Source organism: Eumetopias jubatus, unplaced genomic scaffold (genome assembly GCF_037043125.1).
Source record: "Eumetopias jubatus isolate StellerSeaLion01/CBP00866 unplaced genomic scaffold, mEumJub1_p1.0 scaffold_11, whole genome shotgun sequence".
Classification (NCBI taxonomy): domain Eukaryota; kingdom Metazoa; phylum Chordata; class Mammalia; order Carnivora; family Otariidae; genus Eumetopias; species Eumetopias jubatus.
In genome coordinates, this window is record NW_028274817.1 from 114,375,420 (window position 1) to 114,402,245 (window position 26,826).

Sequence of the window (26,826 nt, forward strand, 5' to 3'; positions counted from 1 at the left end):
AAGACAAATACCATTTGATTTCACTCATAATGTGGAATCTAAAAAAACAAATGAATGAATAAATGAAAAGCGGAATTGTATAGATAAATACAGAGAACAAACCGATGGTTGCCGGGGGGGGACAGTGATGGGCAAAATGGGTGAAGGGAAGTGGGAGATACAGGCTTCCAGTTATGGAATAAATAAGTATGGGACTAAAGACGGGAGCTACACTCGTGGGGAGCACAGCATAACATAGTATAGTCGTCAAATCACTATGTTGTACACCTGAAACTAATGGAACATTGTGGGTGAGCTACACTCAAATAAAAACGTTTTAAAAAAAGAATATAGTAAAAAAAGAATGGGGTCTGCTAGGACAGGGGGAGGGGAGAAGGGGGTGAGCCTGAGGAGGAGGGGAGCAGGCATCCTCCTTGCGTTACACGTTCTCTCCAGTCCCTCTGTTCTAGTCTCCTTGCTCCCTACCTGCTAATATGGACTAGCCGAAGCATACAAAAAAGTCTAAGAAAAGAGATGTTAAAAATGGGATAAGAATACGAAGTCGGGGTGGGGGGAAAGAGACACAAGCAATGAAAAAACATGTAACGCTGTAATGTGGCGTTAAAGGCAAGGATTCACATTTTAAAAATAGAAAGGGAGCATTTTTATACTAGCAAGTTGAGATAAAAGCAGATCACGAAAAATAAAATTAGAGAAAGAGGAAGAGTTTAGATGCTCAAAAGAAATGAGATGGTTTATAAAAACTGAAGAAATGGTATAGCAAAATCCAAAAGTAATAAATAAGGAAGGAGAAAGATAGTCGCTGGCCCCGCTTGCACACTTTCTAAGCATCAGTAACGAGGACGTTCTGTGCATCGTTTCGGTTATTCCTTTAAACACCCCAGGACCCGGTCGGATTTTGCACGAGACAGAAAGGCATCTTAGCCAGCTTAAGTCATCTGTTAGAAAGTCACTCAGCTGATTTCTGAGCCTGAACTCTTGACCACCTCACTCTATCAAATAGCTGGACCTTAATTAAAGAGGGAATAAAAAGACCGAAACAGCTCACAGAACTGAAAGCTGCCTTGTGCTGAGAGCCCCCAAGACAGGGTTCCACAGGTCTCGGGGGGGTGTCTTGTGGGAGAAGAGCAGGGAGTGCAGAAAGTGAAGACCCCACCTCTGGCTTCTGAAAGCCAGTCTGAAACCACATGCTTGGCTTGAGGAGGGACACAGGCACTGAGTCAACAAAGGACTGAGCCGGAATGCAAACGCGTCCAACAGCCAGGTGTAAGAAATGCCACAGCTTAAGCTCAACAATCAGTGGCAGCTACATCAGGCCTCAGCGTTGGAGAGGAGGTAGGGAATGGTGGGGACTGGGGCAAAGTGACAAGCACTTGACCCCTCAAAGGAGTAACCGCTAAAACTGATAGTTGCATGAAGAACTGTGGATTCACTGTTGCCAGTCTTCTAAATTTTCAAGAGAATCTGGAAATCTGGAGTTTTATGAGAAATCTCCTGGTTTCTAAATGTTGGCAACTTATTCATTTTTAAAACACTGTGTGTTTGCCAACACCATGCAAACCAAATACACCAAATATTCTATACCCTGGGCAGCCTCTTGGGATCTCTGAATTAGACAAACACCAGGAGACCCTTGCACATACACAGAGAACTCTAGCCCCTTGTAGTGCCTAATTAGCACAGGGCACGGGTCCGGGCAGTCTTAAAAGTGAGTCAAATTAAGGCGTTGGTACAGCAGTTAAAAGATGTTTGGGCAAAGGCAAGGCAGTTCTGCCTAGAGGGAAGAGGTGACGAAGCCCATCGGGTAATGATTTTACCTTTTGGACGTGCCATGGGTGATTTCTTCTAGCCCCCTGGAAATAGGAAATGTGGAGCCCAGGTGGAAGATAAGGTTCAGAAGATACAGAATGGGGGTCAAGAGCATAGGGGGGATGGCTTTCAGGAGTGAAAGTGGGGGAAGAAGCGAGGGTACGGTTCTGGGCAGGTGTCCCCAGTTGAGGATGAAGAGCTAGTAAATGGGGAAGGAGTAAAGGTCACAGATGGGGAAAGGGGGGGTTACTCACGTCCCAGCTGAAGACACATCTGCTGCATTTTTTTCTGAGAGCAGTTCAGTAAAATAACAGGAACAAAAAACCAAGTTGCAAAGGATGGGGATGGGAGGTTTGGATAAAGGGTAAGTTAGGGGAAGAGTGAGCAGTGGGGACAAGAATGGGGCTGTATAGCCTTTTACTTTTTCAAATTTTAATTGTGGTAGAATACACGTAACATCAAATTTACCATCTTAACCATTTTTTAAAAAAGACTTGATTTATTTATTTGTCAGAGAGAGAGAGAGAGAGCGAGCGCACAAGCAGAGGGAGGGGCAGAGGGAGAGGGAGAAGCAGGCTCCCTGCCGAGCAAGGAGCCCGGGGTGGGACTCAATAGCAGGACCCCGGAATCCTGACCTGGGCTGAGGGCAGACGCTTAACCGACTGAGCCACCCAGGCGTCCCCTGTCTTAACCATTTAAGTGTACAGTTCAAAAAGAGAGCGAGAGAGAGTGTGTGTGTGCACACAAGCAGGGGGAAGAGGCCCAGAAGAGGGAGAAGCAGACTCCCAACTGAGCAGGGAGCTGGATGCTGGGGGGGCTCCATCCCAGGACCCCCGGATCAGGACCCGACCCGAGCCCAAGGCAGACGCTTAGCTGACTGAGCCACCCAGACACCGCGTCCCCCCCACTTGCTTCTTAAGGGAGCATGAAGCTTATGTGCAGTTAATCTCTGCTGCATTTGATTTTGCCTCCAGAAAGACTAGGATAGAAAAGAAGACTGTGTTGCTTTGTTGAGGATTTCCCCCTGTGCCTAAGATCATCGTAGGGCACGAGTGCTTGATAAATCCATCCAGAGAACTGCTCCTCACAACATGGTGTATGTACCCCTCAGTCTTTTCACTCCACGCCCAGATACACTCTGCAGTCAGCCGCAGCTAGTGGCTTGCCTTGTCACTGATGGTCATTGATTGTCCTCCTACAGCACTTTCAGCAACAGTATGGATCAGCGGTGCCTAATCCGGAATGCACCCGGAGTCGCTCGTGGTGCTTTGTAAAAACCCACATGCCCAGGACCTCTCCTGAGAGTAACCAAATCAGAATCCCTGGGGCCAAGGCCCCGAATGAGCAGTCTTGGTTTTATTTTGATTTTTTTTTTTTTTTCAAATAGAACTGGACTGGTAACATTCTGAGTTGACTCTCAACATATAGTTATAAAGGAAATTTTAATTTTTTTCATGGATATGGCAATGGATTAGTTTTATAAATTCATTCTTGACAGATTTGTAGGTGATCAGGGAAGAATTGGAGTGCATGAAACAATATTTCCAAAGTCCTAAAAACATGTTTTGTTATATACCATATATGTATATATAGAGAGAATGAGCCATTCATTAAACAAATATTTATTTATTTATATATTTAAAGATTTTATTTATCTTTATAAGATAAATATATCTTATAAAGATATATTTTTTATATCTTTATATAAGCAAGAGAATACAAGCAGGGGGAGTGGGAGAGGGAGACGCAGGCTCCCCACGGAGCAGGGAGCCCAACACAGGGCTCAATCCCAGGACCCTGGGATCATGACCTGAACCGAAGGCAGACGCTTAGCCGACTGAGCCACCCAGGCGCGCCTAAACAAATATTTATTAAGTACCTGCTTCTGTGCTAGACACCAGTTGACTGGTTGCAGGAATTGAGGGGATGGGTCCTTATCTTGTCCATTATCATTATCTTGTAGAGCGTAGGTTCTGGCTTCCATTCTTCCTACTTGGATTTCATAGTCTAGAGATAACACTAGCAGTCACATGGTTTGCTTACAGTTCCAAGCGCTTTATTTCATCCTCACAACAACCCTATGAAATAGGACTATCACAATCCCCATTTTACAGATGAAGAAGCTGAGGCAGAGGGGTGAAATAATTTGCCCAAGCCACACATCCATTCAATGGTGTAGTGCAATTTAGAGCCAGGTGGCCTGGTTCCAGAGTCACTACACAGCCCTGTCTTCCTGTCACTTTTGTGATACCTTCGCAAACCCAAAATTTGCCTTAAGCCAGGCAGTATGTGCCGGCCATCTCGCTTCAAAAGGTTGCGCTATATCCTGCTAGTCCTGATGACTCGAAGATATAATTCCTTATATCCTAACTTGGAGATGTTTGCCATTTTCTTCACCATCTGTTAGTATTTTGGCTCTATTATTGGATTTCGAAGTCATCTGTTGTAATGGAGAAAGCAGAGAAGAAATTTTGGACCATAGGAAGAAAAGATCAATCACAAAGTCAGAGGTCCTAAGGGAATCAGGATCCTCTCGAAGTTAGGTCCAGAGCTTTCAAATGATTTTTCTTGTAACTTCACAATGACATATATGCTTCTATTTTTTCCAGCTGGTCATCATTGTGCTATTAGTTTCCATTTTTCCTTTCATTTTTATGAACCGATAGTTTGAGTACAAAGGCTCTGTCTTGAATGACTGCACTCTTGGTGGCATGTTGGAGTTCTCTCAAAGTAGCTCCCTGTCCCCACAATTTCCAATTTTTCTAGAATGCCTGTGGTAAATATTCACTATGACTAACATCATCTCCAGGGAGCTGAGTCTACGTGGACAAAATTGCAAAATAGAAGTTCAGTTGTGATAGATGTTCATACCAAGTCATAGGAGAATGCAACCAATTTGTGCTTTCTTTATCCAAGTCAAAAGCTCAGAGGAGACACGAGGCATTTGGTCTCTCTTGGTTCTCTGCTCTGCAGCCTTATGGTGTCTCAGAGAGTCTGACAATCCCCTGCCTGTGGAACTGAGCCCTGCTCCCGACTCTGTTGGAGTTGGGCGATGTGTTCCAGCACTGGCGGCAGGTCTTCTCCTCCCTTGGCTGTGTGCCAGGGGCCTGCGGCACGAGGGCTGGCTCTGAGGGAGGCGTGGTTGGTCCCCTCCCAATGCTCCAGGGCTATCACCCACTTGGTGGTAGTGCGTCCTGCTGCTCCACATGATCGGGGCGGGGGGGGGGGGCTCTTCTTGAGAGGGGTCTGGTGACGGATGCCATTGCCATCCACCTGACACCGCAGTCACTGGACCCCCCCCCAATTGTGCCCGTTGCTGAATAGGTCATGCCCAACGTGCTGCTCGGGCCTGCGGCAACCACGGCGACACAGGCACATTTTAGCGACACATGACCGCCAGCCGCGCACTCCTGGTTAAGAGCTGTTGGTATAGATGTGCTCTCATTTAATCCAGCACTCCTCTGCGCCTGGTGCTCAGCTTGTTTCCAGTTGTTCACTGTTAAAGAACGAGGCAGTGCACATCTTCGTGGTGAACGCTTGTCTTCGTTTCTATTTTCAGGGGTAAATTCTTAGAGGCTGACTTTTTAGAGTCAAAGGACAGGCATATTTTTAAGGTGGGGTGTAAACCAATTATTTGGCCAGTACACAGAGGCAGCTGGTATGGTGGAGCAAGTGCGGACCAGGTGTGAGGGGGCCTGGGCTCAAGATCGGACTGTGCTGCCAGTGGGGCGGGGCTTTGGGCAAGTCCTTCGGTTTCATTTCCATTCCTTCGGTGTCATTTTCTTCTTTTGTAAAATGAGCCCTGTTAGGAGTCTGCACAGGAGCAATGGTGCTCAGATGTTACTCCGCCTCTCAGTACTTAGGGCAGGCAGGTGTGGAAAGGCAGGACATCCATCTGTTGGACGTCACGGTGGACTCGTATAACAGAGGGCTTCCCTTTGTGCGATGCCGATGGCTTACTTGAGAATTGCTGCAGGGTTTCCGAAAGCTATTGCTGTTCTGTACTGGAAGAGAAGAAAATCTAGATGACTATCTGGAGTCCAGGTAATTTTGAGGCCTCTGATCTATGGCTAGAGGTCAAAGAGACATCCTCCACACATATGCTCTGGATGTGGTTCCAAAGCTGATTACTTTGATCTTAATTTCACTCTTGTATCTTTACAGGGAAACTTTATGGTGATGTCCCTTTTATAGAAGAAAGACACAGACACCGGTATGAGGTACGGCCTACAACTGAATGACTGCGGGGTGTAGGTGCCTAGGTCGGAGACCTCCAGTGATTACACTCGGGCCTCCGGGAAAGGCGTCCGGCTCGGTGCTGTCCATCGGGCTCAGGGGACTCATGCCAGATTTACCAGAGGAGGGCAGTTGGGACGGGGACACTGCCCTTCTTGGCTTTTCAAAGGCAAAGTCTTACCCATCTGCACACAGGACACATCAGTGTTCTAGGTTCCCCTAACTGTTGTCTCCTAGACCGAGAGAAGGGCATCGTCCTTCTCCTTAGTCCTTTATTTTGGCAGGTTTGGGAAAAAAGAACTTACATCTTCTGAACCATATACCTCTCGGGATAAGGAGGCATCTCTGGCTATCCCATAACGGATTCTTCATTTGGGAACCTCTTCGGAAGTCTCCATTGAGCATGCGGCTTAGTGTCACATGATTAATAAGAGTTATCATTGAGATTGTCACATTAGAAGCATAGGTTCCTCAAAATGCGGGCTGTCTATACCAGGGTTATTGGAGTATCAATTATGATGCTTTTGGTTAGTTAGAATCAAAAACCCTGCTCATTATTCACTCAGACCAGCCTCAACAATAAGGAAATTTGTTATATCAGGTAATACGTAGTTCAGAGGCTGAGTAGGCTCCAGGCGTGGTATGATCAGGGCTTCTACTAGTTCTGGGATTCTATTGGCCTTACCTTTTCTCTGTGTGTTTGCTTTGCCCTTAGGCTGGTCTCTCTCCTAGCTGCAAGGTGGTTACCAGCAGCAGCTGAGGCAACACGCATCTCTCTTAGACATGGAAGTTTTTCTTCAGTCTGACTGGATCAGTATAGATTACCTGCCCACCTGTGAACTAGTAACCATCGCAAGGGCAAAGCTAAACCAGAGTTAAACCTGGGTTCTTGCATCATTCATCAGCCAACAGGGATAGCTTTATCATGTTTGGCTTAGACTAGTCAGGGCCAACTTCTAGAATGGGGGAGATGGAGTCCCATGGGTCCTGTGGGGGTGGCGTAGATGCCGGAAAAAGTCAAGGGTTCTGTTTGGAGGGAGGACCAATGGGAATCGATGTCGGGTAGGCTACCAACAGTGTCACTACAATTAGGGAGCAGTTTGCTGAGTATAGGCCATTTTTGGTCTTCTTTCCACTGGGAACAGGCCCAACTGGTGGGACCAGAAACTATTGAGCTGCTTTGCCTAGGTGGTAGCCAGAAGGTGTAAGAAATACTGTGCACACATTGGTGTGGCCATCCATTCCTGCATACTTATTTCGTATCTGATATGCACTAGAGATGGAAGGGGGAAAGACACACAGTCTCTCTCCTGTTAGGGAGCTTACATTCTAATGGACAGGACACAAAATAAAATAACAGATAAAATAAGTACAGATGAAATCAGATATCAGATAAGGTACTTCTCTCTAGACTATATAAAGAATTCTTACAACTGAATATTAAATAATGGCAAAGATTCTGAACAGACATCTCTCCAAAAAAGATACACAAATGGCCAATAAGCAAATGAAGAGGTGAGGTGTTCAACATCATTTATCATCAGGGAAATGCAAATCAAAACCACAAAGAGAAACCACCTCCTACCCACTAGGCTGGCTATAATCAAAAGACAGATAATAGGGGCACCTGGGTGGCTCAGTCATTAAGCGTCTGCCTTTGGCTCAGGTCCTGATCCCGGGGTCCTGGGATCGAGCCCCGCATCGGGCTCCCTGCTCAGTGGGGAGTCTGCTTCTCCTTCTCCCTCTGCCTGCCTCTCCCCCTGCTTGTGCTCTCTCTCTGTTAAATAAATAAAAATCTTAGAAAAAAGATAATAACAAGTATTGGTGATGACACATTGTTGGTAGGAATGTAAAATGGTGTGGCCACTTTGGAAAATCATCTGGCAGCTCCTCGAAAAGTTAAACACAGAGTTATCATATGACCCAGTAATTCCATCCTTAGGTATATAACCCAAGACAAAAGAAAACGTGCATGCATATAACAACTGTATACAAACGGTCAAAGCAGCATTATCCATAATAGCTAAAAAAGACAAAGTAGAAACACCCCAAATGTCCATCAACTGATGAATGGGTAAATGAAATGTGGTCTATCCATATGATGGAATTATTTGATAATAAAAGGAAATGAAATATTGATACATGCTCCTATAGACACGAACCTAAAACACATGATCCTTCACGAAAGAAGCCAGTTACAAAAGACCACATACTGTATGGTTCCATTAACATGAAATGCCCAGAACAGACAAATCTAAAGAGACAGAATGTCAATTAGTTGTTGCCTAGGACTAGTGGGGAGGTGATGATGGGATTAGGGGGGATGATGGTGAGAGGGCCTATTCTTGGATTCACTATGGCGATGGCTAAAATCCTCTGTGAATGTGTTAAAAACCATTGAGTTGTACACTGTTAGTGGGTGAATTGTATGGTATGTGAATTATTTCTCAATAAAGCTGTTAAAAAAAAGGAAAAATAATTACAAATTATGAGAACTAGCCTAATGTTAAAAAATAAAATAAAAACATATACGGTTAAGGTTGAGGAGGACAGGTGGGGCCCCACTTTGGTTTTAGATGAGTTAGTGATTTCTGTGAAGAAGAGGCTGAAAAGTTTGGGAAAGGACTAGGGATGCAAAGAAGGAGGGAAGGGGCTGAGCACCAGGCCGTCGGGTTGTCATCTATAACCAGTATTCTAGCAGAAAAACTGCTTCAAGCTTCTAATCCTTGGAGCTTTTATGTAACTATATGTGAAGAAAGCACTGGGGTTAGTCACAAGGGAAATAAGGTCGTTTCAGTCCTCAAGCAGATTTGTGATTTGGGGAGAAACAGTTAATTACACATAACTCAAGGGAAGAAGCAAATATGGTGATGGCTATAAGTAGCTAATCTCAAGGTTCCAAGTCGGAATATCTGTGTCACAGTCCTACTTTTTGAATTTCATCTTTGAGCAACAGAAGGTGGGCCTCTCAGGTTTCGGGGCTGTGACTAGACTGTTTCTCAGGTTCATCATGAGTTTAAAAATAGGCTTTGGGGGTGGGATATAGAAATTAACCACTAGTTAAGAGCATCACTGAAATAGAAAACCCACCCCATTGATGGAGGGCATTTTCATAGGCTGATATGTCTCTATGGCTCTGCTGCCCAAAGGCACTTAATTTCTTGTTTTTCCAGGTGAACCCAAGCCTGATCAGTCAGTTGGAGCAGAATGACTTAAGTTTTGTAGGTCAGGATGTCGATGGACAGAGGATGGAAATCATCGAACTGGCAAGTAAGTGGCTCTTTGTTTTTGAAAATTTTCATGGTAACCTAACGTCTTTTTGTTGTTATATAGGAAGGTATAGTTTGTCGTTATATGTGAAGCCAGAAGGTGAGACTCGTTTTGTTTGCTCGCCTTCTTTTCCTCTCTCCTTTGAAATAATATGCAACTAAATAGAAATAATATGACTAAATATAAAGCACATGAAGAAACCAGACCACTTATAATCCTAATCATTTTGGGGCCCACTGTTAAAAAAAGGAAAAATAATTAATCTACCCGAAAATGATACATTGTTCCGTGTCTACCAGTTCTACTAGCAGTATGCTTCCTCACCATCCCTGCCCCCTTTCTGGGCCTCCTCCTGTTGCTAGCCTCTAGGTTAGTTGCTCTGGGAAAGGCCGGCGGCCCACGGTTGAGTAGCACTCTGCTTTCTCCCTCTTTTGAGGAAAAATGGCCCAGTGCCCTCATCCCTCCTCGTGACTGGTTTTGACATCTGTTGTGTGTGGGACCTGGCCCCTCATTCTACCTGGAGTCTGCCTTTCCGTACCACTTGTGCTCCATGGTCAAGTGTGGACCAGTCGTTTGACTTTTGAACACTAGTCCCTGCACCCACAGAAGTTCTTAGTGAGACCAGACACGGCACAATGGGTTAGGGACTTCTGTTGAGGAAGGTCGCTGAAGAAGTTGTTTGTGTGGAGGCTGGGACACCCTCAAGAGCCTAGGCACAAACCATACACCATTACTGGTGAGACAGAGGACACTATTCTCATTCAGAGCTGCAAATACATAGTAAGCCCATGCTTACCGCTGGTCCCAGCTCTTTCTCTAACGTTACTTACTACCTGGCCCTTAACAGAGTGTTTGCCAACCCCTGATGTAGACCCACACATATATACTTCATTTAACTGACTTGAACTTAACATGTTCCGGTGCCTGCTTGACCTGTTTGTCTATCTGAATGTTCTCCTAGCAATCCCAGCTCAACTTATTTAAACCTGAATTACATGCTTTCCAAACTAGCTGTTCTTCCTGACTATTTCTGCTAAGTCATGCTCAATCTCCTTGTTCAGGGTTTCTCACCCTCGCCACCATTGGCATTGGGAGGGGGATCATTCTTTGTGGTGGGGGCGGTCCTGTGCACTGTAAGATATTGGGCAGCATCCCTGGCCTCTACCTACTGGATGCCAGTAGCCTCGTCCCCGCCTCCCAATGTCACAACACCCCAAACCATCTCCAGACATTGCCGAATGTCCTTGAGGGGCACATTCGCCCCTGGGTGGGAACCACTGTCCTAGACCATCAGGCTTAAAATTGGCCTTATTTAGTTCTTCTTCCCCTCTATACCCCCAACTTATAATCGGTTGTCAAGTCCTGTAGATTCTTGTCTCTAGAAAGATCGAGCTGGGATTGCATTCCCATCCCTCTCACCCTCATCCCCAGCGCGTGGTGACTCCAACCCAGGGTCCTCCTAAAGCTCCTTCCTGCCTCCAGGCTCTCCCCTCGGCAGCACCTCCTAACGAGGACAGGGCTCTGAGTGTGCAGTGCATGTGACACGAATTCGGTGGATAAACCACGCTCATTTATCAAGTGCTTAGTTTGTACAGGATACTGTAAAAACGGTAACATGATTTCCTAGAACCTACCTTTTTAACCTGTCTTCTTTAGGCTACAGGTATTCTGGACTTACTCTTCTAAATCTCCTACTTCTTTTACCATCTGAGCCCATGTCACCATCCTCTACTTCAAAGTCCTTTTCTCTGCCCCTTTCCTTTTCTGTCTGGAATCTGTTCAGGTACTTCGGGAGTCCCGAGCAGGGAGCAGAATTGAAGTTGGCAAGGGCTTCTCTGAATGCAGTGACATGTTACCTGGACCCTCAAAGAAGGAAAGCAGTGGACACTGAGTGCACACTCGCTAGATGCTTCTCCCTAGACCCCTTGCTAGGGACTGTGCGTGCCTTATGTAACTTTGAAGACAGGTGATGTTATTCCCACTTTACAGAGATGTCCAGCTCATCACAGGTGGGGCTGGAGCCAAAGCTGGTCCCACCACCCCCTCGGTGGATGTTACCGTTCCTCTTGTTTGCACTGGACACGCCACCTAAGATTATCAGTCCATGCCCGAAGTTTTGAATTAGGAGATGAGGATGTATTTCCCGTAGTCTTTCTGATGCAAATGCCCGTCTTTTAGAATTTTTATAGTGTGGATCACTGGTCAGGGTTGAAGTCTCTTAAATCTTTCTGGTGTGTGAGGGGGCAGAGAATTTCATAAGCAGATTGCTGTTTGTTTACTTCATTCAAGTACTTACTCTCTTTTATTTCTCCTGGCTCTCGTTATTGTGAGCAAATACTTAGATGCCTCTTTCATCGCACGGATTTAGATTCCCATTGACACTTTTAAATGCGGGTTGGAAAGGAAACGAGAGATGCTGTAAAATCCTGCCATTTTTTTTAAAAAGCCAATTGCAAGGAAATTCGTTTTATTAAGGAAAATTCCCCAGAAGATTCTGATCTCAGCTACCCCTTAGAAGCATTTCCGTGAATGTCTACATTTCCTAAAGGAGTTCTAAAGGGAACAACAAAGTTTGAGATTAGTATGATGTCAGAATGTGATTCAAAGCAATTAAGAGCACTATTTAAAAGATACTTTATCTGACTAATAGAACACCATCAAAATAAAAACTTTTTCATTTCTTTCCTCATATTGGCATAGGGGATTCTCTTGGAGAAAGCGATTCAGAACAGTGGTCCATTCGTTCAAATATTTTTTGTCCCTGGCCATGACACAATTGTTTGTGTAGCTTCTGTCTGCAGTTGTACAAAAGCACAATTACTGTCTGTGTCTTTCAAAGACATCCCTAGATGCTCTGCTATAAGATTCATTGCATCTGAAATTTAAAGCTACATTGCTTCATTTCTTTTCTAAGAGTGGATGATTGCTTTTCTTCTTTTCTTGAGGGGACACATTCCTGGGAGAAGGTGGCATTCTCTTCACCAGGCTTTCATACCTGAGTGTCCCTCTCATTCAAGGAGGCTTCTTCCTAGATGCGATGGTACAAGATTTCTGCACTGGATTTTTCTGGACTCAGAGCTGTCCAGTGAAACTTGCTGCAGTGATGGACTATTCTGCCCTGTTCAGTATGGTAGCTACTAGCCATGTGTGGCTATTGAACACTTGATATGTGCTCAATTAATGTGAATGAATTTAAATAGCCACATGTGGCTAAGAGCTACCATTTTGTATAGCAAAGCTTTCAATGATAACCTTACGAGAGTGGACATTTCCGTTCAGTCCTCATTTCCTTACTATCGTAGTAGGAGCTTTGGGTCTCCAGCGGTAAGTGATGGGGATTTGTGATTTTGAATTCCACACTAGATTTTTAGATCATTTGATAAAGCATCTCGTTGAAAGCTTTAAAGTTATATTACTCCCCCCTATAAAACTTATATTCTGTCATCTTCAGTTTGATATACATAGCAATTAAGATGATTTTTAAAGTAGGGAATACAGCAACAACCATGCTCTGTACTATAGTAATTATGGGATTAGAGATTTGCCTGATTTCTAATTAGAAGTTGCTTCCTAATCTGGGGGTCGGGGGGCGGGGAAGCCAACATAGTTTTTGAGAGTTCTGATTGGGGGAAGGAATTTGCACTCCTGTAAAATTTCTACCCAGATTTGGAAATGTTGCCCATTTAATGTTTTCCAATCCAAAAGGGGATTTGTGTGTTTAAAAGTAGCTGGGTAAAGCTACTTCTCTGTTCCATTCCATCTAGGAGAACTTGAATTTCTCCTGTACGAGCTTTTTACAACCTTCAATTTGGAAATTGCTTAATTTCCCCCCGATAATGTAAATTACATATGCTCATGGAAAAGTTTCACACAGTAGGGAAAAGTATAAGGAAGAGAACAAAAGTATCTTGACCTCTTACCACCTGGAGCTACAACCACCATTAACATGTTGAAAGGCCATCCCTTTATCACTCCGGGACTCATCCTCACAGGCAATAAGTTGGCAGAGGCTGAAATAGGGGTACAAGGTCAGTTTCATGGTGCCACCTCTGATTAATATCCATTGTAAAGCTGTGATGAGAAAAGCGGTCGTACTTGCTGCATTCCCAGGGGACTTTTCCCTTGGGAAAGGAAACGACCTTGTGGGAACTGGCCGGAAGCCAGCTAAGAGACGGAAGGCCCTACAGCTAGCCTCTAGTGTGAGGGATACTGTGGGAATGGAGCCAACATACGTCTACGAAGGGCCTTCAAAAAGCAGGCAGACTTTGGGCAAAGCAGAATTCATCTTGCCATTCAAAAATGTTGCTTGGTTTTTCTCCCTCTAACACCTTGCACAGATAAAATGCCAGATCTCTCATTAAGTGAGATGTGTTTTGCCGTTTGAGATTCTGCCTTGAAGATGGTTGGTGAGAGTAGCTGCCAGGGATGGTAACAGGTTAATTGCCTCACCATTTGATGCGTTTTCTTATTCAAAGATAAGACCTTTAAAGCAGCTCTCATGTTTGTCTGCTTCAGTCACATCATGATTATTCTCATTTCAGATCACCCCTATTTTGTTGGTGTCCAATTCCATCCTGAGTTTTCTTCTAGGCCGATGAAGCCTTCCCCTCCGTACCTGGGCCTGTTACTTGCGGCAACCGGGAGCCTCCATGCCTACTTGCAACAGGGATGCAAGCTGTCTTCTAGGTAACCAGCTTACTGCTCTCAGCGCCAACCCCAGCTGCACTTATATCAACATTTTAGGGTTCTTGTGAAATTTAATATCATTACAGGACATTTTTAAAATGAAGAGTAATTTTTTTCTTTCTTACCGATCCTCATTTTTTTTCTCTGAATGAAAATGATTTCTTCACGTCCAAGGCAGTAACATGTTAGCTTTCCGAATCACGCTAATGCTGGGTGTTATTTTAGAAGTTTGTGTCATTTTGATAAGTGAAAAGTGGGATTTGCTTTTGGTGACTCTCTGATTAATGAATATATATAAATATTTTATATATTTATTTGTTTTTTAAGGACTAGCCTGTTCATACCCTCTGCACTATTTTTCCTTTTGCTATTGTATCCTTTATCTTACTGATTGGTAAGCTCTTTATATATAAAGGACATTAATCCTTTGTTAGGTTGCAAATAATTTTTCAAAGTGGGTTTGTTTATCTTTTAAGTTGGTAATCATGGTTTTCATTTTCCCTAGATCTTTAAAGAAAGACTTTATGCAGTCCTCATGGTTTTTTTTTTTTAAGATTTTACGTATTTATTTATTTGACAGAGAGAGACACAGTGAGAGCGGGAACACAAGCAGGGGGAGTGGGAGAGGGAGAAGCAGGCTCCCCGCAGAGCAGGGGGCTGGACGCGGGACTCGATCCCAGGACGCCGGGATCATGACCTGAGCCGAAGGCAGACGCTTAACAAGTGAACCACCCAGGGGCCCCATCTTTGTGTGTGTGTGTTTTTTTTTTTAAGATTTTATTTTGCAGTAATCTCTACACCCAATGTGGGGCTCAAACTCACAACCCTGAGGTCGAGTCACATGCTCCACCGATTGAGCCAGCCAGGCGCCAATATTTATGTATTTTTAGTTTATGTGGTCAGATCTTTAACTTTTATGGATTCTGCCTTTAGTATCATGCCTAAAATCTTTCCCTATCAAAAATATTATATAAAAAAATAGCCCATTTGTTTTCCATTAGGACTTTTATGGTCTCAATTTTATAGTTTAAATCTGTAACATACATATACTTGATAACTGGCATAGTGTGTAAGGTAGGATCTGCATCCCCCCACCCCCATGGTTAGTAAGTTGAGTAGTTCAGATTTGTTGTAAAGATTTCTGTTTTGTTCCGTTGATGATTTCATGTCTTATTGCTGAACCCTTACCACCCTTTTCATTATCATAGCATTACTGTTAATCAAGCCCTTATCTACCCTATGCCCATTATTTTTTATTTTTTTTTAAGTTTTTATTTATTTATTTGACAGAGAGAGAGAGAGAGAGAGAGAGACAGCAAGCGAGGGAACATAAGCAGGGCGAGTGGGAGAGGGAGAAGAAGCGGGGAGCCCGACATAGTGCTCAATCCCAGGATCCTGGGATCATGACCTGAGCTGAAGGCAGACGCTTAATGATTGAGCCCCCCAGGAGCCCCCCTACGCCCATTATTTAACTTTTTAAAAAATATATTTTGCTATTCTTCCAGATGAATTATGCAACGACTTTTAAAATTGGGTTCAAATGAAAAATCCCTTAGGGATTTTCATTAAAATTTCTTTACATTTAAATATTAGTTTGGGGAGAATTTCTCTCTTTACTTCTTCTCCTGCAAGAATATTGGATGCAATAACTTTAAAAGTGGAGGGAACTAGCCAGAATCATAGAGGGGTTATGAAGGGTTATTACCGCAGTAACCGGATATATGTCATTTAGAAGATTACCTTTGCTGACCCCCATCCCAGCAAATAACCCTGGTGATGTTGCAGTCGAGAGCTGCCAGGATCTGTGTCTGGTGTGTGTGCGTGTGCTTGTGTTACACAAGCCTGCTTATTCGTGACATTACCTGCGGGGAGAAGCTCACAGCTCTCTCATTTCTTGTAGCCAGTTTTCAAACGGGAACAGCTTTACGAATTTCCCTGTCAGGTGTCTTACTGACTCAATGATCACTGCTTGCTCCGCCAGTGCATTTGAGCCAGTGCACTGGTTACCCAGCTGGGGCCTGCGGAGCCGCAGTCTGGGCGGCGGTGAGGAGCAGGCCGCGGGGGCCCCGGGCTTTCCCCCCGCTTCGGCCGAGCAGCTGCTCTTTACCAGGCTCGCGTGGCGAAGTTCCGCACGAGACTGCACGTGAAGAGAGCTTCTGTGTTGTGACACGGCGCGGCATTGCAAATGCCAGGGTGGTCGCGGGTCGCACGCGTGCCGTGACCCTTTCTCCGCCACTGTATAGTCTCCGTTATTTCCGGTGCTCGCCCGTAAGAGGAGGGTGGCGGCAGCGATAGCTGGGCGAAATAATGTCGGGCTGTTTGCCAGCAACGGCTAAGAACGAGTGTTCTCTAATTTGTGTGGACTGCGCACCTGTGTGCTAGATGGCCCGCTGCTTCCCGCGGGGGGCGGGGAGGGGGGATGGCGGTTTCTGGGCAAAGCTTACCGGCAGTTTCTGAGAAAAATGCTTGCTTGCTAGGGCCTCCTGAGCAAGACTCAGTATGTCTCGAGGACAAGGCAAGACTTCTTAATGTAACTCCGAGGCTGGTATTGGAGTACAGCTGCCTAGCAGGCTTCCGCGGTGGTCAGAGAACTCCTGCGCGTCAGCCATAAACCGGTGCGTTTCTTAAGGGCAGCCGACACCTTATTTGTGGTGATCTCCCTGGCTCCCTAGCGCACGGGGTACTTAAGTACCCATTAAAGTACTAACTGTAGGTAGCAGGGGAGGATGGGTATAGTCTAGCCTAATTTTGACACCTCGCGGTGTGGGGGGGGGGTGTCCAACTAAGAATGGTGACCATGAGTTAACCCAGTGACAGACACCCGGATTCCAGAGGGACCTTGCACTTCAACTCCTCTCTGCCCAGCTCTGTGGCGTGAGTGAACGATGAAAAGCGAACGAGTGCTTTGATGGCCAGGCTCTAACGTGAGCTGAGTTGGTACTGTATTTCTGTCAAACCAGACTACTGTCTGTAATCCATCACAAACAAACGTAACAAGGAATATGAACACCAGCATAGTGACTTCCTTCCCCAGAAATTGGCTGACTGTATGTAATTATATGGCACATGCGCAGCTGACATCTTTAAAGCCCAGAATACAAAAATCTTTGGCTTTGAGCGAGTACCCCTGAACTATAACCTCTGCGTTCTGGCCTGTGGAGAACAGTTATCTTTTAGTGCCTGGGAAGTTGCGGTGAGAATGGTATTTTGGGATCTAGAGCTGGTGAGCTAAATTCTTGGCTACTCTGCTGTCTATAGAGTGGAAGCCCAGTTATGAGGACCAATTCCACCTGGTTTTCAACTTGCAGTCTTCGGTTCGAGAAAGGCATAACAGTTTTAGGGTAGTATTTTTTAGGTTTTTATAAGCTGCTCAGGAAGTACATGCAAAATCAAACGGAAAGCCTTTGTTTTGGGGGTCCCCCCAGGACGACCCACACATTTGATGATTAACTAGAAGGAAATCAGAATATAGTGGTACTCATGGTTAAAACTTCAGTGACGGAGTAAAGCACACCCAGCTGGCTCAGTAAGCGAAAACGATGTAAGTGGGGTGTGGGGAAACCTATCTGCAGGTTTCCTATGCCCTCCCCCCCCATGAGAGCTCACACAGAGCTCACCTTCCCTTCAGCAGGGAACATGCAGCAACATGTGTCTGATGTTTGTGCCCAGAGGAGCTCGTTTGAGACTCAGAGTTTAGGGTTTTTATTGGGGCTGGTTACATAGGCATTCTCTACCTAGCAACCACTCAAATTCCAGACTCTCAGAAGGAAAGCAAGCATTCACCATAAAGCGCATCAGCCTACACCCAGTGAAAGGACCTTATCGGTTAGTCATGGAGAACACATTCTGAAAGCCAAGTTCCTGAGTCGTTCTCCCATCCCACGCCACTAAGCAAGCCCTTCTAATGATAGCAGCCTCACGCCTGCTGTGTTAACTCTTTTTTTGCACAAGTCTAATAAGCCAGTTTTAGAAAAAACAAATCCGGTGGGAAATTATTGTAATCCTCTGCTGAGATCTCTCCTCTGGTGTCAAAACACGTGTCCCATGTACGAAAGATAACCGCACATTTGCCTGGTTTTGCTGGCATATCATGTAATAGGATGGGACTGTTTCATGTGATTGTAAGAAGGCAATCTTAGGGGACTTATACTAAATACACTATACAAAGGTGCTTGTAATTGTGAGCTCTTGAGTATCTAGAAACAAAGCATATCATCTCTGTTCAGAATTGCATTTTTAAGCACCTGGAAACAGAAGAGGGATCGGAGTCTAAAGTGGTTCAGAGGTTGTTTTCCAGCATGTGGATCTCTGGGGCTGCCCTGCAGAACTCTTAGGCTCACTCACTACACACCAAGTGGAGAAATAGCTTCCAGTTTGGATGACGCTGCCATTTATCACACCCGTGTGTCAGGTCAGAGTAAACCTCTCGTGCTTACACAGTGCTCGTTCCATGTTGGAAAGCAAGAACCTAGATGGGGCTCGGTCAGCAGTTCACAGACACGCAGCTCTTGGAGGTAGCATGTCTTTAAAGTATAAAACCAGAATCTTAAGACATTTGAGCAGCATTGTATTCTAGGTTTTAGGATCCTGGATTCCATGCCTCCACCCAACATATACTACCTTTTGTGCAGAGAAATCATCTTCTTTGGCAAAACAGGAAGCGATCTGGTACAGAAACAACAGGAGGGAAATTACTCAGTGATTCCCTCTATTTGCTTGACTTTTTCAGACCGAACTCAAAAGTTGAAACTACTGTATAATCAAAGGGCCCTTAGAGGAAGTTCACACCCAGAACCGGGTCTTTCCATTTCCCGATACCTCGTGTGCTCCCAGGATCTGAGTCCCTTCTCTCCTTCATGCTTATCCTCATCTCTTCATTTTTTTTTTTTTTTTACCTGTGAATCCTGGCAGCAGTCAGGGAGAGAAGGCACCCATTTTCATTCACCATTGTCTCTAGTCTCTCTGCCATGACTCTCTTCTGGGTTTCCTTCTAAGTGACACGCCGGCTTCAAGCTTGGGAAGATTTTGTTTTCTGTTGACTTCTAGATGTAGCATGACAGAAAATTTTGAAAATAGAAAAAAAGGACCCATAAACCCACCAGCCTAACACACTGTGCTCATTTTTGAGTATTTCCTTCTAACCTTTATAAGCATATAGGGCTCATTTCATGGTTATAATCACTGTTCTGTGACCTCGCTCTTCTCTGCATCAGTTTATAAAGGGGCACGGTAATGGTACCCTCTTGACATGGTACCCACTTAATGAAGATTAAGTTTCATACTAAATGTAAAGCACTTAGCACAGTGTCTGGCCTATGGTGGGAAATTAAATGGAAATTGTTTTTTTATTTTTAAAGGAAGCTCTACACCTTAAGTGGGGCCTGAACTCACAACCCTGAGATCAAGAGTCACGCACTCTACTGATTGAGCCAGCTAGGTGCTCCTAAATGGGAACTATTATTATTAATTTTACCTTAGTTCTGGTCTTCTTCATCTCTTGCCTACTACAGAACTTCCTATCTGGTCTCTATACCTCCAGCTTTCCTCTTCTCAGTCCATCTTCCTACATTATTTTGGAGTTTAAAACTCTCAGTGGCTTCCCTTGACTTAGAGAATAAAATGCACACAGATCCTTAGGGAACAGCTTGCAGCCCCTTGATCTCCCTAGAAGCTTTTAATGCCTTTGCCTCAGCTCACACCACTTTTGAGGCCCTTGATATACATTCCTGAACTGCTTAGTGAGAGGTGAATGCCAATCTGTGTCCTGTTAGGATGCTACTTCCTGACAGTGGGCATGGGAGGTGGATGTGACCTCTCTATTGATTGTAGTGTGTGCATTTCTCCCTCTAAGGCATACTTATCCCCCCTTGGGTACCTCTTTCTCTTTGACTAGGAGGGTGAGATACTTTTTTCCCCCCCTGCATGAATCTGATGCGCATTTTCCAGCACTATTTTAAACTTGGGATCACCTTGCCTATTTTTTTTTTAACCTTTGGGCTGCATGGTTGATGTTGCCAAGGGCCATTCTTGCAGTCTGTGGTGTGTAGGGGCCAAGGGCTGGCCATCCCAAGATGGCCCAGTTTGGCATAAAGATTATTTCAAGTTTGAAGGGGCTGGGGACAGGTCTTCTCAAAATATGCCACTTCTGCACGTGGACTGTTTTGAGTTGAAGGCAATCAAGACACTGCGGGCTCAAGAGAAACTTTAGTCCCTCCAATTTTCTTCTGTTAATCTGTCTCATGTCACTTTGATTCTTAGTCCAGCTAGGAGTACCTTAAAGGGGACAGGAAATTCTTGCTCCCCGACAGGTGCAAATCGTTTGTTTCTTTGGGGACGGTGTGAACGAGTAGAGCAGGGGCTATGGATTTGGTTTCTGGGTTTGCTGCTTACTGGGTGATTTTTCCCAAGTCTCTACTCCTAAACTTCAGGATCTTCATCCTTTTGGGCTGCTGTAAAGACTAGTTGAGATGGTGCTTTGTATATTTTAAACTGATATAAAAATACTACTTTTTCCCATTTGTTACATTTCAAGCAAAAGTGAACTGGAAAAAGAAAATGATTCTATTTTAACAGTTTTTTAAACACCTTTTAAATCAGCGCCGCCCCCTGTGCCCCCATTGTTTGTCACCAACTGCATACCTTGAGACTTTTTGGTCAAGTGCTGCTAATAAACCACATTTGAATACACCTTCCCTTAGGGATTAAATGTTGATTAAGAGGTACTCTTTACTGATGGTGGTTCACTGCAGTGCTGATGATATGGTACCAGCCAGGGATGGAGTTAATAGTGATAGAGACTACTGTGCTTTTAATGCCCTGCTGGGGTCGTATTCTACCATTTACTATTCAATGCAAAACTCATCAAAGCATACTAAGTTTTTATTCCATTGCTCTCACATTTTATGGCTTCCAGGGGCTCTTTGAAAAGGAAGTAAGTAAAGCAGTAACAATGCTTTGGAGAAAACTGTGTGCATGGCGACCTGTTTTAAAACAACGCTTTTTCCACATGAAATGGATTTTGATACAAAGTATTGTAGGAACTCATGCATGCTGGGAATCCTAAGTTGGCCATCAAGATTTTTTAAAATTCCAACCACCTCTTTCTGTTATTGGAGAAGAAGTGGCTTAATGGCCGCCCCTGGGATGGCATAAAAAAGTGGGATATATGAGGCATTACTATATCTTGTCCTAGTGCCTCGAAATATATATTTTCTTATATTGGGAATTTACTAGGAACCAGGAATTTTTGACGAACAAATGACGATGACCAACCTTTTGTTTGTCAAAGAACCACACGTAGATTGTTGCAGTCAAGTCTCCTAGGTCAAGCCAGTGTTGTAAGGATAGCGATTCCCATGAATCACTGCTGGCGATTCTGATTTTGTCTTGTAAAAAGTCATATAGGGGGCATCTGGCTGGCTCAGTCGGTAGAGCATGTGACTCTTGACCTTGGGGTTGTGGGTTCAGGTCCCACATTGGGCTTGGAGCCTACTTAAAAAAAAAAAAAAAAAGAAAGTGTATATATACATATATATTAAAACTTTTTAAAAAAGAGTGCTTCTGTTATCTGGGGGACACATGGATGCATGAGAGACATTTGCCACTTGCCATGATTTTCATTAACTGTAGATAGCCGGACCTTAAAAAAAATTTTTTAGGAAGTGACAAGGAGAACCATTGCATGGTGATTATAGTTTTTGATATGGTGATATATTGTTGTTGCTGTTTTTAATCATTATTCATTTGTTTTAAAATCAGTGCTATCCAACAGAACTTTCGGCAATGATGGAACTGTTCTATAATCTGCACCGCCCAATATGACAGTCGCCAGCCCCACAGGACTATTTGTTGGGCGGTTAGTTGGACCCTGAGGGAGGAGGGATAAAGCAGATGCTGGTCACACCCTTGGAGCCAGCCCTGACGGTTAACAGCCACACCTTCAGAGCCACCTCTAAGAGCTAAGAGAACAGGAAAGGCCTCGCCACAGAGCTGGCTCAGAAGCCACAAGGGGACTTCCACGTGCTGAGCATGTGCACAAAAGGCGCAACGTGTCCTTAAGGTCACAGCAAAAGCTCCTTAGAAACTCATAAATATACAATACATAGATAAATACAATTGTAACAGAATGCATCATGGGTAGGCGCATGCGCAGAAGCCAAAATGTTATATAACCCGCTGTCACTTGACCATATCTGTCAAAGCCAAATTTAGGGCGGAAAACCGGCTTAAAAGGATGCAGCTAGAGCTTCTTGGGGCCATTGCCACTCTTGCTCTAGTAGTGGCTCATTTTCGCTCTTGAAAGTGTAGGTACTATGCTTATCTACTTAATGAACTCTATCTCCCCATTCTGGTCTCGGGTTTCGGGTTTCCAATTCTTCGGTGCATCTGGGGCAAGAACCGAGCAACCCGGTAGCATATGGAGCACTTGAACTGCACTTAATATGTGTGAGTGAGGCATGGAATTTTCAATTCAGTTCGGCTTTAATTGATTTAAATGTAGATAGCGTCCTGTGGCTTGTGGCTACCATATTGGGCACTGCAGGTTTAAAACTTCCCCTCCTCAAATATATCAAGATACACACAAATGGGTCTGTATTCTGTGGCATTTCACAAAGTTTAACATGTAAGACCTTAATATCTAATAATTTTCCCTACTGAGAAATGTGTGTACAGAGAAGATGATTTTAAAAGATGGGTTAGTCTTAAGATAGAGCTGAGATGTCACGAATTTAGTGAAAATACACTCAGACAAGTATATCTTATGACTTCTTTAAGTTTGTTCTGTGTGAAACTCAAATGAACCCCTAAGTCAGACGCAGCACAGAGTAGCATTCACGTTTTATTGAACGTGCAGGAGCCGCTGCTGTTCCGTGTGTGGTGATGATCCGTATTTTATTTCTAGCGCTTGCTTTTTGCTGGCACGCGGACGCCCTGACGTCAGCACGTTGAACAGCAATGCCTATTTTAATGATTCTGTTCTTGAGTGCCATGGTTTATTTCATTGTCCTACTTCTGGCCCCTGACACATAGGAAGAAGAATCAGTGAACCCGCTCATTTGCCTTAGAAATGACTAAACTCAAGCCGAGTCTCCCCATGCCATTTTGATGTGTTGTCAGAGTTTGGGGGAGCCAGCCATCAGACAGAAATGAGGACCGTTAGGTTAGAAACAGACCCACCCTGCTCTGCTGGCTAATGTGGGCAGGGAATTATTTGGGACAAGAAGCAATTCTGGGGCGCCTTGGTGGCTCAGTTGGTTAAGCAACTGCCTTCGGCTCAGGTCATGATCCTGGAGTCGCGGGATTGAGTCCCTCATCGGGCTCCCTGCTCAGCCGGGAGTCTGCTTCTCCCTCTGACCCTCCCCCCTCTCATGCTCTCTCTGTCTATCTCATTCTCTCTCAAACAAATAAAGTCTTAAAAAAAAAAAGCAATTCTGAAAAGCATGCAATTGGCAGTTTTTGTGACTTCTTTATATTTCCATGACTTCTTGAGAGATGCCATGTTATAAATATGTAACTCTCATAAACAACGACGGCTTACATTTTTATGTAGTCTTCAGAGCACATTTAGACATTCCCTTTTGGCCTTCATAACATTTTGGTGAGGTTGTAGGTATTGTTACTATTTTTCTAGACTCTCAGGAGTCAAGTGACCAGTCCAAAAGTATGTGGCTAATAAATAGTACAACCAGGAGTGTGAGGGGGGAGATGTGGGCCCACCTTACTCTTCCCTGGGCTCCGAGGTTGGGAAGGAAGCAGGTGTAACATCTGATGCCTGAGAAAATGGGAGTTCCTTGGTTCTTTTGGCCTTCTCGCTTGTGGAGTCAGGGGACATGCCCCAAGGTGCCTACTGGCACATTGCAGCCCAGCTTAGACTTGAGCTTGTGGCCTGGGTTGGCATGATGGGGATGCTGACCCCGCCTTGAATGAGCTGTGTGCTGGGTGAATCACCTGAACACCCTAACCTTCATTTCTTCTCCCAGAGGAAGTTGAGTGCAACTTCCAATTCCCTTTTTGTCGCACAGAACCAGGAAGGATTCGACATTTGTGTAATGAGAGTGCATGGATAAGGAAGGACATACCAACTTTTGGGGACAGTTTAAAAAAAAAAATTCTTTAGTTATTCCTGTATTTTCTTTATTGGAAACCCTTTTGTAACAGAAGTGATTTTCCTGCTCTAAAATCTAAGTAGGAGGTATCTTCTCCTTGATTGTTTTGAGGATCTGTTGATTTATATGTTTATCTAACATGTCTTTTCTGCCAATTCTCAATCCTCGTCTATCTCCTCTCCATACTCGAGCCCCGCCCCCACAGCCTTTCCAGTATTTTGTTCAAAAGTCAGGGAGGAGAGTGAGGCTGTTGACCTATTTTTGTTGACCTATTTATTGATACACACTCAATATGTTTAGAGTAAACCTTTGCTTCCTAACGTGTTAGCAGAGGGTTTCTTCAGTTCCCTTTCCTCCTTTAAAAAAAAAAAAAAAAGAAAGAAAAAAAATGGATTTTCACGTGTTATGGAAATCAGACTTCTATTGCTGTAAGTCAGCAAACAGTTGGTCAAGGCTAGGAATGGGTCAGGCATAAAACACTTACTTCCTGGCAACGTCATCTCCATAGATCAGTAGAACTCCTGTGAAGTTGATCTACTTGCTGATTGATTTGGAACCGAGCAAGAGGAACCCCAAGCTGAGCCCATGGCTCAAAGCAAAACTCCAGTTGCAGGGCTCTGTCATGGAGAAGGTGTACTTCTGAGGGAACCCAACATGGCAGCATCTACGTCAGTCATTGGTCCTATTTTGAATACTACATGTGACTCGAGGTAGTCGGAGCATCCCATAAAGCTTCTAATGTGAGAATAGCATAATTGTGCAAATTATTTCTGAAGCCCTTGGACGTATGAGAATGTTTGTTGGAATGGAAAACTTTCATGCTGCTGGCCTATATTAGTGGCCTTCAGAAGATTATAAATTTTAATCTAAATTGAAATGCTTTTATAAATTTTCTGAATAAGTTGCTTCCAACTTAAGATGAAAGCAAGTGATCAGCTCCTCTGACGAAAGATCATTGTGTGTGGTTGGACTAACCTCTTTTTGCCGTGACTAGAAAGTGGTGGTAGAACATCGCTTAGCATTTTCTCTGAGTGGAGATTAATTATGGAATGTGTTTGGAAGTGTAAATAGGATAACGGTCCAGGGTTTTTTACACCTTGCTAAATTAGTTCCTCTTTTGATCTAGTGATAGATACAGCGATGCCAGTGATGACAGCTTTTCAGAGCCAAGAATAGCCGAATTGGAAATAAGCTGAAACTAATACAGGACTGGGACGAATCAGGACTGCCTGAGAAGGTAAGATGGAAGCCTCAAGTAGTCTCTGTTTGTCTGACAGCCAAGCTGTTGTCCTGCTGGAGAAGGGACCATTATAGGACTTGCCTTGCATGATTTTGCTCTCGCGGGATGCTCCCATTTGCCTGGCATAGGTAGCAAATATGAGCAGCCCGGGGCATAGTTAGGACGGACCTGACAGCCGATCGTGCTTTTGGGAAACTGGAATGCACCGGAGAAAGCTCACAGTTAGCATGGGGGAACTGGAATGCACCTGAGGCCAGGAATAAATATGTAAGTGCACCTCTAAATGTGTATCTGGAGGCTAGAGTGGTTAGAGTTGTCATAGATCAGCAAAATTTGCTCTGTAAAGGGCCAGATAGTAAATATTTTAGGATTTGCAAGCCGTGCAGTCTCTGTTGCAACTATTCTACTTTGCCATTATAGGGGGAAAGCAGGCGTAGCCAATACATACGTGAATGGGTGTGGCTGTGTCCCAATAAAACTTTATTTACAAAAGCAGCTTGCTGACCCCTGGTTTAGGTCATTCATGGAGAAACAGATTTCCATGGATTTGTGTAAAATAAAATGGTATTTTATTTCTTTGTAGGGAGATGCCAGAGACTGGCTCAGCTTCTGAGGGCACCTTATTTTCTCCACGGCTCTTTTAGGCTTTAGGAGGGAGGACAGCAGCCTGGATAACTTTATTGAATTCGAGCTCAGAGGCTGATGCTGCCTGGGATAACTCTAGTGTTATGGCAGGCCTTGAAGTGGATGAGCAGCTCTCTTTTCTGGAAAATGTATAAAGAGTTAATTGCTCCAGTATGAGCTCTCTTCGTTTCACTTAGAAGTAGGATATTCATGTTCACCAGGGAATGCATACCTCTCTCTATTTCGGTTTGCCTCAAACATGGAGACCTTTAGGAGCAAACCAAAATGGTGCAAAGACTAGCTGGAGGTACTTGAAAGACTTACATTATTCAGTTTCTGATGTTGCTAATACTTATATTCTTCTTCTGTTTTTTTAAGGCTCTGAAATAACTGAAGCCAGGATGAAGGAACTGTCTGAGGAGATCACCACACTCTTAAAGAATCACTCTATTTTCCACCAAACATGGATGTAAAGCCTCGAAGGGGATCTAATAATAGATAAACCAGAACCAAAGGGCTACTTTCCTTTTCAGTCCAGAGGTGGGCTTTGGTTCTCACAAATTTCTGTAGCCAATTAAACTTTTCCCAGAAACCTCACGGGGGAGAAAGCGTGTTTGTGTTTTGTCCGGCATATGGTGATGTCCCGGCAGTGAGCAAGGATCCGGGTAACTGAGGCTTCACTGTGCTGTATGAGAAAGGTGGCAGGGCACATGCCACAGTGAATTTTGAGTCAAACAGGAGTCGTTCTGTGACCTGGAGCTCAACCACAGATTTGTGTGCGGCCCAAGCTTCTTTCAGTTTGTCATCCTGTTTATTTTTATTTTTTATTTATTTTTTTAAAGATTTTATTTATTT

At 44.3% G+C, this 26,826-nt stretch overlaps 1 protein-coding gene across 5 annotated transcripts in view; it reads left to right on the top strand.

The window, feature by feature from the left end:
• Positions 1 to 26,568, top strand: part of CTPS2 (CTP synthase 2) — a 100,826-nt gene extending 74,258 nt beyond the window's left edge. For 4 of the 5 annotated variants that reach the window (XM_028092576.2, XM_028092577.2, XM_028092580.2 and 1 more), the window contains exons 15-19: positions 5,974 to 6,029; positions 9,219 to 9,315; positions 13,857 to 14,001; positions 25,234 to 25,344; positions 26,350 to 26,568. In XM_028092576.2, the coding sequence (XP_027948377.1) occupies positions 5,974 to 6,029; positions 9,219 to 9,315; positions 13,857 to 14,001; positions 25,234 to 25,303 (368 nt within the window). In that variant the 3' untranslated portion in view covers positions 25,304 to 25,344; positions 26,350 to 26,568. Of the gene's footprint in view, positions 1 to 5,973; positions 6,030 to 9,218; positions 9,316 to 13,856; positions 14,002 to 25,233; positions 25,345 to 26,349 lie in introns of those variants that run through there. The other variant, XM_088028859.1, reaches the window with a different exon arrangement.
• The last annotated feature ends 258 nt before the right edge of the window (positions 26,569 to 26,826 follow it).